Source organism: Glycine max (assembly GCF_000004515.6).
Source record: "Glycine max cultivar Williams 82 chromosome 16 unlocalized genomic scaffold, Glycine_max_v4.0 Gm16_scaffold_260, whole genome shotgun sequence".
Classification (NCBI taxonomy): Eukaryota; Viridiplantae; Streptophyta; class Magnoliopsida; order Fabales; family Fabaceae; genus Glycine; species Glycine max.
The window spans coordinates 7,728-20,567 of NW_024464692.1; the positions used below are offsets into that span (position 1 = coordinate 7,728).

Genomic DNA, 12,840 nt, shown 5'->3' on the forward strand with positions numbered 1-12,840 from the left:
TATTTTTTTTTCAAAAGTTTCCTTTTAGTCTATCACATGGGTTAGACCAAATTTGTTTTTTACACTAACAATGTCAATTTTAGCCCATATGATATCTCTTACAATTTATTCATGTCACCAAACTTTTTTAACAAAGAGAAATTTTAATAGTCTAACTAAAGTAAAAAAAATTAAATTTAATGGACTAATTAAATTAAAACCTAAAATATAGATAATGGACAAAAATTCTAATTTACTCTTACAATTTGAATATAAGTCTAACTTAATCTTATAAAGTCAACTTATAAGATTATGATTATTGTTCAATTATATATTATATTTTGATTATATTTTTAATTGATGTCAGATGTTCAACTTTTTAGTAAAAAAATTATCATGATAATTTAATGTTCATAGTACCAAAAAAAAATAGTGAGTGAATATGTGAATCAATTAATGTGAGTTGTTCAAGCTTAAGTAGTAGTTTCAAGTTTGACTTCAGATTATTCATAATTATGGTATTTGAGTTGAACAACATAACTTTCATCAAACAATATCTATAGTTAGACAAAAAAATCTATACCAAAAAACACGGGTTTATTTTTAACTCAAAATAAATGTTTTATAAAAAATTATAATTATTGAATTATGTTTTAAAAAACGTCAAAAGCTTAAAATAAAAAGGATAGCTTCGAAAGCACAGTTGCAAAAGGTTGGAGATTAAAGGTGTAAAACTTTTCTATTTTGAACCTTTTGAACCAAGCTGTAACATATATTTATGTAGATACAGTAAAATATCTCTAGACTTCAACGAAAGAAAAGTACAATATTTCTTGACTCTGGTTCGTGTTTCATGATGTTTTGCATATAAGTATGCATATCCCATGAATTGCTTGTAAGTACTTCTCTTACATTTGATTGTATCAGACAATCTGTGATTGAATCCTTCCTCAAAATTTCCTCATGGTGTTCATATTTCCAACGCTTCTGTCCATGAAGCTCCAACCACTTTTGCTGCTTCTTGTGATGTACTTCTGTGCATTTGCTGCTTCTTCTGAGATTGCTTCAGAAGCAAATGCTTTGTTGAAGTGGAAATCCAGCCTTGACAACCAAAGTCATGCTTCTCTCTCTTCATGGAGTGGCAACAATCCTTGCATTTGGCTCGGAATTGCATGTGATGAGTTCAATTCTGTTTCCAACATCAATCTTACATATGTTGGATTAAGAGGTACGCTTCAAAGTCTCAACTTCTCATTACTTCCAAACATTCTCACTCTAAATATGAGTCACAACTCCTTGAATGGAACTATTCCTCCTCAAATTGGTTCCTTATCCAATCTCAACACTCTTGACTTGTCCACTAATAACCTCTTTGGTAGCATTCCCAATACCATTGGTAATCTCTCCAAACTCTTGTTTCTCAATCTTTCTGACAATGATCTCTCTGGTACTATTCCTTCTGAAATAGTACACTTGGTTGGTCTTCATACATTGCGCATAGGTGATAATAATTTCACTGGATCCCTTCCTCAAGAAATAGGTAGATTGATGAATCTGAGAATACTTGATATTCCTCGGTCCAATATCTCAGGGACTATCCCAATCTCAATAGAGAAGTTATGCAATTTGTCTCATCTAGATGTCGAAAGCAACGACCTTTCTGGCAACATTCCACTGAGAATTTGGCATATGAACCTAAAGCATTTGTCATTTGCTGGTAATAACTTCAACGGTTCCATCCCCGAAGAAATTGTGAATTTGAGGAGCATCGAGACTCTCTGGCTTTGGAAAAGTGGGCTTTCTGGCTCCATTCCCAAAGAAATATGGATGCTGAGGAATCTAACATGGCTTGACATGAGCCAATCCAGTTTCAGCGGGTCTATTCCTCGTGATATTGGGAAGTTAAGGAACCTAAAGATTCTTCGTATGTCGAAAAGTGGCTTGTCTGGCTACATGCCCGAAGAAATTGGGAAGTTGGTTAATCTCCAGATTCTAGATCTCGGATATAATAATCTTTCTGGCTTCATTCCTCCTGAAATTGGTTTTTTGAAACAACTTGGTCAACTTGATTTGTCTGATAACTTTCTCTCTGGTGAAATCCCCTCTACAATTGGAAACTTGAGCAATTTATATTATCTTTACCTTTATAAAAACAGTTTATATGGTTCTATTCCTGATGGAGTGGGAAATCTCCATTCACTTTCCACTATCCAACTGTCGGGCAACAGCCTCTCTGGAGCAATCCCAGCTTCCATAGGCAACTTGGCCCATTTGGACACCTTGTTCCTTGATGTAAATGAACTCTCTGGGTCCATTCCTTTCACCATTGGAAATTTGTCAAAGCTTAATGAATTATATATAAACTCCAATGAACTCACTGGGTCCATTCCTTTCACCATTGGAAATTTGTCAAAGCTTAGTGCATTATCTATATCCTTGAATGAACTCACTGGATCAATTCCTTCCACTATTAGAAATTTATCAAATGTCAGGCAATTATCAGTTTTTGGAAATGAACTTGGTGGCAAGATTCCAATAGAAATGAGCATGCTTACTGCTCTGGAAGGTTTGCATCTAGATGACAATGATTTTATAGGCCATTTACCTCAAAACATTTGCATTGGTGGAACGTTGCAAAATTTTACCGCGGGTAATAACAACTTCATAGGCCCAATTCCAGTGAGTTTGAAGAATTGCTCCAGCCTTATAAGAGTCAGGCTTCAGAGAAACCAGCTAACTGGGGATATAACAGATGCTTTTGGTGTACTTCCAAATTTGGACTACATCGAATTGAGTGACAATAACTTTTATGGTCAACTTTCACCTAACTGGGGAAAGTTTCGTAGCCTCACAAGCCTCAAGATCTCCAACAATAATTTATCAGGTGTGATACCACCAGAACTAGCTGGGGCAACCAAATTACAACAACTTCACCTGTCCTCAAACCATCTTACAGGAAACATTCCACATGATTTATGTAACTTGCCCTTGTTTGATCTCTCACTCGACAACAATAATCTTACAGGAAATGTTCCCAAAGAAATAGCATCAATGCAGAAACTTCAATTTTTGAAGCTTGGATCAAATAAGTTGTCTGGCTTAATCCCAAAACAACTAGGAAATTTGCTCAATTTATTGAACATGAGTCTGAGCCAAAATAATTTTCAGGGAAATATTCCTTCAGAGCTTGGCAAACTGAAATTTCTTACGAGTCTTGATCTTGGTGGAAATTCATTGAGAGGAACAATACCTTCAATGTTTGGAGAATTAAAAAGCTTAGAAACACTGAATCTCTCTCACAATAATCTTTCAGGTGATCTCTCTAGCTTCGATGATATGACGAGCTTGACATCTATTGATATATCATACAACCAGTTTGAGGGTCCACTTCCAAACATTCTAGCCTTCCACAACGCTAAAATTGAAGCATTGAGAAATAATAAAGGCTTGTGTGGCAATGTCACTGGCTTGGAGCGTTGCTCAACATCAAGTGGGAAATCTCATAATCATATGAGGAAGAATGTAATGATAGTAATTTTACCTCTTACTTTGGGCATTCTAATACTGGCATTATTTGCTTTCGGAGTCTCGTATCATTTATGCCCAACCTCAACGAACAAAGAAGACCAGGCTACAAGTATACAAACTCCTAACATATTTGCAATATGGAGTTTTGATGGCAAAATGGTATTCGAGAATATTATTGAAGCCACAGAAGATTTTGACGACAAACATCTCATTGGTGTTGGAGGGCAAGGATGTGTTTACAAAGCAGTGCTTCCTACAGGTCAAGTTGTTGCCGTGAAGAAACTCCATTCAGTTCCAAATGGAAAGATGCTCAATCTGAAAGCTTTCACATGTGAGATCCAAGCTTTGACAGAAATTCGACATCGTAACATTGTAAAGTTATATGGGTTTTGTTCACATTCACAATTCTCATTTTTGGTGTGTGAATTCCTGGAGAATGGCAGTGTTGAGAAGACTCTGAAGGATGATGGACAAGCAATGGCATTTGATTGGTATAAGAGGGTGATTGTTGTTAAAGATGTAGCAAATGCTTTGTGCTATATGCACCATGAATGCTCACCTCGAATTGTTCATCGTGATATATCAAGCAAGAATGTTCTTTTGGATTCCGAATATGTAGCTCATGTCTCAGACTTTGGAACAGCCAAGTTTCTTAATCCAGATTCATCCAATCGGACCTCATTCGTAGGAACCTTTGGATATGCTGCTCCAGGTTAATTACCTTTCTTTATACTAAATTGAGGATATCGTATTTTTTAGTTTGCCTTTCTTAGTCACAATTGTCCACATTTTGCCTTTGTCACTAGAATCCTATTTTGCGTATGATAGCACTTTTATTTTGTTACAGAACTTGCATACACAATGGAGGTGAATGAGAAATGTGACGTGTATAGTTTTGGGGTCCTAGCATGGGAAATACTTATTGGGAAGCACCCTGGTGATGTTATATCTTGTTTATTGGGATCATCTCCATCTACTCTTGTGGCCTCAACACTCGATCACATGGCATTGATGGATAAGTTGGACCCACGTCTCCCTCATCCAACAAAGCCAATTGGTAAGGAAGTGGCATCAATTGCAAAGATAGCAATGGCCTGCTTGACTGAAAGTCCACGATCTCGCCCTACCATGGAGCAGGTTGCCAATGAGCTGGAAATGTCAAGCTCATCTTTAATGGATTAGCTCTACATTGTCACTTATATAGCTGAAAGATTGAACTTAATAAACATGCTTGAGTTTTAATTGTTCTTTCCTATTTTTGTATTGTATCTTTTTTTTTATATTGTAGGTCATTTTATTTTAGTTTTTTGGGTTTCTGAACTTTAGATACCTTAACCAAATTAATGATAACATTTGTAAGCCTTATTTTTTTCCTATCAAAATAAAGGAAACAAATATAGTGTTATTTTTTGTTTCAGAAAATATAATAATTCAAATCAATTGTTCCCTTTCCTTCAATTAATTTAAAATTAATGACAAGTCAGCAAAGTAAAGGAAAATGCATGAACTACTTATAAGGAAGCTTGAACTGAAATTATTTCAATTTTATCTTGAGTTTTTGATTGGATGTTTTACGTAAAGCATTATGCTCATGATAGAATTGCCTAGATATCATGTGTTCTAGAAGAAAAATGTGTTATGCTCCCAACACCAGCATGAGAAACATTTTGTGAGAATCACCTTTACATATGACCCATAATAATGTATTTTTAGAACTACGATATTGGTGTCTTATCCTCTAGAGTGGTCTAGTCTTAGATAACTGAATAGCATTCCATATTTAGATTGATAAACTCTGCTGCTAACTAGACTAAGAAAGATAAATTACAAGGGGACGATAAAGGAAAACTCAAAGAAAACTGCTTCTACATTTAATTTTTTATAACCCTAATTCCTACGAAAGTGTGTTGATATACTTGGGCTATGGATTACAATTAAAAAACCCAAAATATACGAAAGTCCATAAAAGTTCAACACAAAACATTATTGGTTTGGGAATTGCTACGTGCACCATTTGTTTTTCTAGTATACCCAACATAACATTGTAATTCTCATATTAGTACGACGCTCTAACCAACTGAGTTAATAAGTCAATTATGTTAAAATAATTAATGTTGTTATAGATAACACTAAAAATTTTCATGTATACTTAATGCATATATAAATTTACATAATAAATTTTGTCACAATTAATTTTGATCTCATAATTAATTTGTTTATATATATAAATTGTAAATAAAAATCATAGGTGTGATAAAAAAAAAATATATATGTAAAAAATACATTATTTACATATATCTATTAATGTATTTTGATCTATTAGTATATATATATATATATATATATATATATATATATATATATATATATATATATATATATATATATATATAAATTTTAAATAAAAATCATAGATTTCATTTACAATTCATATATGTAAAAAAATTAATTATTAGATCAAAATTAATTGTCACTAAATTTATTATTTAAATTTATATAAATATTTGGAATTCCCTTATGTAGTTTTAGTTTCATTTGTTTTAGATGATACCTGTTGCTGCAAATGATGTTGCTTTCTCGATCCATGCTGTTCTGCTGACAGCAATTACATTGTTCCAGATTGCAATCTATGAAGTAAGCATGATATGTATTTCTCTAGTTGAGAATGTTGTTCTTTTTTGTTCTGTGGACTGAATTCTCGATTTTGCTGAACTTAGTGATTGTTTTGTTGTAGCGTGGGAGTCAGAAAGTGTCCAAGGTTTCTATTGGAATTGTCTCTGTTGCATGGCTTGTTGCAGCAGTTTGTTTCTTTATTGCTTTGCCGAATAATTCCTGGCTTTGGCTTCTCTCCGTCTTCAAGTATGTTGTTGTCCCTGCTTCTTTGGTTAATTGTTTTTGTTTCATGCTGCTTGGTCTTCAATTTAATTCCATAGAATATATGCATGTATGTACTTTTGGTATTATACCATATGTTATTTGTTTTTCTGCTGGAGATTTGATATTTTTTATTCTTAATCTGTTTATGGTACTAATTTATGGAGCTCCCATGTGGTAATTTTCTCAGTGCTTTCTTGAGACCATCCTAATTCATCTCAAACTGGCATGCTATTTACACAACAGGAGAAAGCTTATTTCTCTTTTATCAATAATTTAGGAGATGACGTGCTCATTCTCAGCAAATATTTTCTGTTTATTTTAAATTTAGGTAGGAAGGTGCATATGAAATTGATGCTTTGACTGAAAGTATTTCAGTTCTAATTTCGGAGCCCTTCTGAAATATTGATCTTATATATACCAGATGCTGAGTATCACCTATCATATGAGAACCTTTTATTATTTACTATTTTGCGACCACTTTGATGGTGGACAATTGCATTCTTTCCTGTGATGTGCTTCTTACCACTATGGACTCAGCTTATTGTATTATGTTAGTGAAAAGCTTAGGATCTTCTTCTGTGTCTTGAACTAACTCAGACCCACCCTTGCTATAGTGCCACAGTCTATGTTGTGTATTATTAGAAAATATCAGGTTGCCTTAGTCTTTTGGATGTGATTAATTCTCTTCTAACTTTTTGTTTACATTGTTAAGCTGCAGCACAATTCAAGTAGTTATGACTACTATAAAGTACATTCCTCAGGTTGGGAATTTTTTTCTATTTTAATTATGTCTTTTTTTTTTCGTTTAGATGGTTATTGACATATCATTTTCTTAAACTAAAATTTCTTAGCAGAAACTAATTTATTGTATGTGGTCCTAAAGACTATTTCCAAGTTCTTTTTTGAAGCCTCTGTAGTCATTACTACTTAAAATGAAGACCTTCTTGCTTGTGAGAGAAAAACCAATTTATTAAATATATAAACATATAATAAGGTGGAACTCAATTCTTTCTCTCTATTCATGGTATCCTCTAATAGTTTGAAGTGCTCCTAAAGTAGTGTTAGTTGAAGCACCATTTTCTACTGTTGACATTGTTCAAAATTTCATGTCAAAAAAGTCTCTGGTTTGGAAATGTGGGCTATAATACTATCCAAGTCCATTACATTTTAGTTGAAAACCCAACTGATCTAGTTCTAGACCTGTAATAATAAACTCTTAAAACTTAAATGGATTGTTAGTTGATGAAGTGGTCCTTATTTGTCTTTTTATGTGAGTTTATTTTAATAATAAATTAAAGGACCTTTTAAAAAAAATTAAAGGAAATTATATATCATTCTTTTTCTAATTTCTCAACAGACCAGGCTTATTTCACATCTTCTCGCTGCCCATTTAATCATGTGTGTTATGAATGTAGGCAGTCATGAACTTCCTGAGAAAAAGTACTGATGGCTTCAGCATCGGTAACATTCTACTTGATTTTTCTGGAGGAATAGCAAATTATGGACAGATGGTTGTGCAATCAATAGATCAAGGTTTGTCATCTCCTCACCTCTGCTGTTGATACTTCCTGTCATTTGATTATATATTTTTACATTCACTTATTTTAAATCCCATCTTTCCAGATTCATGGGTCAACTTCTATGGGAATATAGGAAAAGTGTTGCTATCTTTGGTATGGGAAGCTCTCTTGAGGAATATTTTACTTCTTTCTTACGTTAATAATTGTTTCTTATTTTTCTTTTCCGTATATTTTGCATGCTGTTGTGATTCTAGTACTGACTACTGATTCTGGTTTTATTTTTTAATCATTATTTTAATCTTAGAATTTACTACTCTGTTTTTTGGTCGAGAAAATGAATTGTTTTATTTAAGAGTGATGGCTTACTACTCAAACTGAGTAGTAGAAGCACTGCTGAGAATCCAATTTTGCATTTTGCATAGATCTAGGATGGAGTTTGTGCCTGGTAAATTAGGTTTGTTTATTAGGTTAGTCAGGCACTGCTGCTTGATGCTTTTGTGACATTGTTTTTTATGTAATACACAACTGCAGGTATCTGTATTCTTTGACATTATTTTCATTATTCAACATTATGTTCTGTATCGTGGTAAAAAATCCTCCAAATTGGAGATCACTACAGAGCAAGAAGATCAAATCAGAGAGCACCTTGTCAGACATTCTGATCAATCATCACCAGAGAATGTGTAAGATATGACTTACTTCATAATGTATATTAAACTTCCCATTGTATGTTATTTGTATCAAAATCCAATTAGGATGTTTTTCTTATCCCATACATCAGGGGCACCATTTTGATGGGAGCTTCAATAAATATTGTATAAGTTTTAAGAATTTTAGGCCTGCATTCTTTTATACTATTTTGTATTACAAATTTGTATATGACCAAGTGACTGGCATGTATTATCAAGCTACTCAATTACCTACTGGTGTTTGTGGCCGTTTGAAATTTTCCCACGATGTGAGTGTTTGAATTCAAATTAGATTATCTAAATTTTTGTTAAAATGTTGACTAATGTGATTTAAGTAAATATTCATATGTTTAATTTTACGCATGGTCCATTTCATTCATTTCAATTTTTTTTTCTTTCTTTTTATCCTTATTTTTAGTTTAAATTATTCTTTTGGTCTTTTTTATTTATATTATTCAAATTGATCTCTCTATTTTTAAAATGTTGAATTTGATTTCTAAAACAAAAAATGCTCATCATATTACCCCTTTGTCTAAATTGACACAAATGATGTCAAACGAAAAGATCATATTGAATGAATATCTCAAAACAGAGGGATCAAATTGAATAATAATTAAAAAAAATCAAATTGAATAATAATTAAAAAAAGTAGTTCATGCCTAATATGGGCATATGAATATTTTGAAGGGGGGAGTAGGGCCAAAAGCAATGTGTAAGGGGCAATAGTATTTCCCTTAAAAGAATAGATTCAAATGGTCCCTTGTGATTTTAATAACAATATTTAAAATTGAAAAGGAATAAGGAAAACTTAATTACTAATGCACAAAATATGGACTCACTAACCTTACGTAGTAACAATAATGAAATTCAGATATGGTATCCTAGAGTTTAGTTGTGTTCAAGAAAATAAAATTAAAAACAAACAATAATTTCAATAAAAGATATGTATGAAAAGGAATGACTCAAATTATGATTTTGCATGAGAATACTGTTTTTAGTCATTGGAAATTTAATGATGAATAACATATAACTTTGTAAAAATGAGATTGTTTGATCATATAAGCTTTATGAACCATTTCATTCTATAGGTCGATTAATTATGAGAAGATGACCACAAACCCAATTAACTAATAATCAGAGTGATTCCAATATAGAAGTGAAAACAATAGAGTATAGTTACATCACAATCCAAGTTCTAAGAGGTTTGACCAATCATGACTACATAGTAGTTAAACAATATATAATATTGCATTAAAAATAAAAGAGATTGAAAATTCTAAACAGATTTGGACCGCCCAATTATTTCCGATGTAATTCTCTTCTCAAAAGCTCTTCCTGTTCGTAAATAAAAATAAAGCAAAATCTAAAAAGACCTTTTACATTTTTATTTATAATGTTTAAAATAAGCTACAATGTAAAGGCCAACACGGGCCCTGCTGGGTCTGCATGGGTAATGTTGGATGAGCATGGCCTTCTATCATCATAGGTTATGTTGGATCAATATGGCCTGCAGGTTCAGTATAGGCCGTGCTCAATAAAAAATTTCAGAATTTTCCTTTTCTTATCTCCTTTGGTGCTTTTTTCTCTTTATTAGTTGTTTTGCTCAACCGTTCACACTTAACACATATCCTTAAGTTCTACAAACAAAATAAAGTAAAAACAAAATAAAATGGGACAAAAATTAGGTTCCAAATAACTATTTATGGATTATCTCAGTAAGATTGTGGTGGTAAACAAACTGAGCACCTGGAATAGAAAACGTATACAACAATGGTATTCCAAAGACAATAAAGCCCCCCTGATTGCCCATTCGAAGGTACCACAAAATGAGCATCAAAGCCAATTCTTTCAATCACCCTTTCCGCTTTTATTTTCATGCTATCATCCTTCTTTTTATTTTCTTCATCATTACTGCTGCCCGTCATCCTGTTGTTGCCTACTTCCTTATTATTCATGCCCTTAATCAGACTCTCTTGAGCCTTATCCTTCCCTTTGCTATTATTTGACATAAAGTTTTTCTGAACCTTCCTATTGGTAGTTTTTTGAGTATTCTTCCCTGTAGTGGAGTCACATACACGAGGCTGTGGTTTCCTTGATGGTCGTCCTGCCTTAGGTCCTTCCTTGTTCAGTTGTTGCAACATGGACCTACTCCCGCCATTAACTTTTATGTCCACTTTAGGTTGTCCTTCATCAAGAAATTTTCATTTAAAATCTCCTCATTAACATGATCCTGATAAAAATCTGACATGAAAAGTAGTCACGAGGAAAATGAAATATATTAAAATCACACATATTATTGAAATAAATTATATAAGGAATGATCAATCTTTATTTTACAAGTCAAACTTTTAGAATTGACTTAAATTTAAATCTATTTTCCATGTTAATTTATTATCAATAGGTGTATAGATTTTATTGGTTTTTTGTCTTATTGTTTTTTTTTTTTGTCAAAAACAAAGGGGTATTACTTTCATTCTGAAATGTTTTTTTATTATTATTTTAGGGATATGTTTAACTAAAATTTAATGTTCTTTTTGTGCTCCTGTCATATACAAAATTTTTAATATCATTTGTTGATGATTTCTCTCAGCCAACAATACTTATAGTGACGGATCCAAAACTCTAAGTCAGTGGATGTAAATTATAAAAAAATAAAATCAATGAATTCAATTATATAAATATAAATAAAATAAAATATAAAAATATAAAATTTTATTTACAAATTTAGTAAATTTTAAAAAATGAGGGAGTACAAATGCACACCCTCATACCAATGTAGGTCTGCCACTGAACACTTACATTGGATAGCTGAGGTTACTGTCATATCTTTATGCTTCTTGAGGCTATTCTAACACGACTCGCGATGATAATGATATGTTTGCAGGATTTCATTCACAAGAAATCTACCTAACCTTAGTATTGATTTAACTATTATACATATTCTCGACTCGTATAAAGTCATACTACGGTATATATTTCACCTTTTTTTTAAGTACCCAACGAAAATAAAGTTTTTCTAACTCAATTTGCTACTCAGGTTTGTGTCAGTATACTGGACATTTTCTCTTAAAAAGATAAAGTATTAAATTATTAAATTTCATTGAAATTGAGCTCAATTTCTTGAAATTAAAGTGCAAAAGTAATTCACTTTAAGTTTAATTTAATGTTTGTCAAATTGAAAGATGTATATACATTACTTATTATTAGTAATTGTTTTTTTTCTTTTCAAATAAAAAAATTACAACTTTAACCCACTAAATAGTATATGTTAGTTTTATGTGCTATAATTACAAGCATATTCACTCTAAATAAAAGGAAAGAGAGGAAGGAACGATTGTAAAAATCGCGGGTTTGATTTTGTCTTAACATTTGCTTATATAAAAAAAAACTCATTTAAATAGATAATTTTTTAGGTTACAAACATTTAATAGAGCGTGGTGTAAAACTAAAAACACGAAACAAATAAACTAATAAAGTGACTTAATTATGCAAACAATATTATGTTAATTTGGAAATGAAATGTTATGACTCAAATTTTCAATTGGAGTATTTTGAACTAATTTATACGCGTGTACTGTAATTAAGGGTGGAAATCTAGTACTTCAGCAATGGTTAAAAATTTGTCATAAAAAATAATTTATAATTAATTTTCATAATATCCTCTATTATTAAATTTAAATACTATATTTATTAATTTTAATAAATGTAACGTATAACTTTTCACCTGAATATATTCATGTAAAAATCTATTATTAAATAAAATTTAATTATAACAAAATTCAGTACTAACATAAACAAATAAATGTGTGTAATTGTGTGTATACAGACATTAAAATTTTATAATTGTTTAAAAAAATTAATTATCAAACATTTCAAAACGAAATATCCAAAATAATATATATATATATATATATATATATATACGCGCGCTCATTAGTTAAGGGATGAAGTATGTATTTTTAGTGCAGTGAAATCTTTGCACCTTTGAGGAGGTGGTAATGTAAAGAATATTTTAATAATGTAGTTTATTTTAATGGAAACAAACAAAATTTTAACGCAAAATTAAAATGAAATAAAGTGTCATGTATTCCAATTTTGTTAGGTAAAGAGAGTAAACTTTTTAATATAAGAGGAGATGATAAGTGTGATATTCGTATTTTTTAAGAGAGGGAAAGTGTAATTTATTCCAGTAATATTGCTATTAATAAATATTTTAATACTTAATTGATAATGATAACAAAAATTAA

The 12,840-nt window shown here is 31.4% G+C and overlaps 2 protein-coding genes across 2 annotated transcripts; both read left to right on the forward strand.

Annotated features, from left to right (window-relative positions):
- Window positions 1-686: 686 nt before the first annotated feature.
- Window positions 687-4,949, forward strand: LOC106794215 (MDIS1-interacting receptor like kinase 2). The gene is made up of 2 exons (XM_014769224.3): window positions 687-4,219; window positions 4,355-4,949. Exons 1-2 carry the CDS (start codon window positions 943-945, stop codon window positions 4,687-4,689), a joined length of 3,612 nt encoding a protein of 1,203 aa, XP_014624710.1. The 5' UTR covers window positions 687-942; the 3' UTR covers window positions 4,690-4,949.
- Window positions 4,950-6,051: 1,102 nt separating this feature from the next.
- LOC100795040 (cystinosin homolog) lies at window positions 6,052-8,829 on the forward strand. The gene is made up of 6 exons (XM_003547634.5): window positions 6,052-6,141; window positions 6,242-6,366; window positions 7,103-7,145; window positions 7,800-7,917; window positions 8,008-8,057; window positions 8,436-8,829. The coding sequence occupies exons 1-6, from the start codon at window positions 6,052-6,054 to the stop codon at window positions 8,589-8,591; spliced, it is 582 nt and encodes a 193-aa protein (XP_003547682.1). The 3' UTR covers window positions 8,592-8,829.
- Window positions 8,830-12,840: the final 4,011 nt, after the last annotated feature.

Excerpts from the sequence above, each read along its gene's own strand:
- LOC106794215 (XM_014769224.3), top strand. The coding sequence starts at position 943 with ATGGTGTTCATATTTCCAACGCTTCTGTCCATGAAGCTCCAACCACTT. Across the intron at positions 4,220-4,354 it reads CTTTGGATATGCTGCTCCAG|AACTTGCATACACAATGGAG; the intron begins GTTAATTACCTT and ends ATTTTGTTACAG.
- LOC100795040 (XM_003547634.5), top strand. The coding sequence starts at position 6,052 with ATGATACCTGTTGCTGCAAATGATGTTGCTTTCTCGATCCATGCTGTT. Across the intron at positions 7,918-8,007 it reads TGTGCAATCAATAGATCAAG|ATTCATGGGTCAACTTCTAT; the intron begins GTTTGTCATCTC and ends CCATCTTTCCAG. Across the intron at positions 8,058-8,435 it reads GAAAAGTGTTGCTATCTTTG|GTATCTGTATTCTTTGACAT; the intron begins GTATGGGAAGCT and ends ACACAACTGCAG.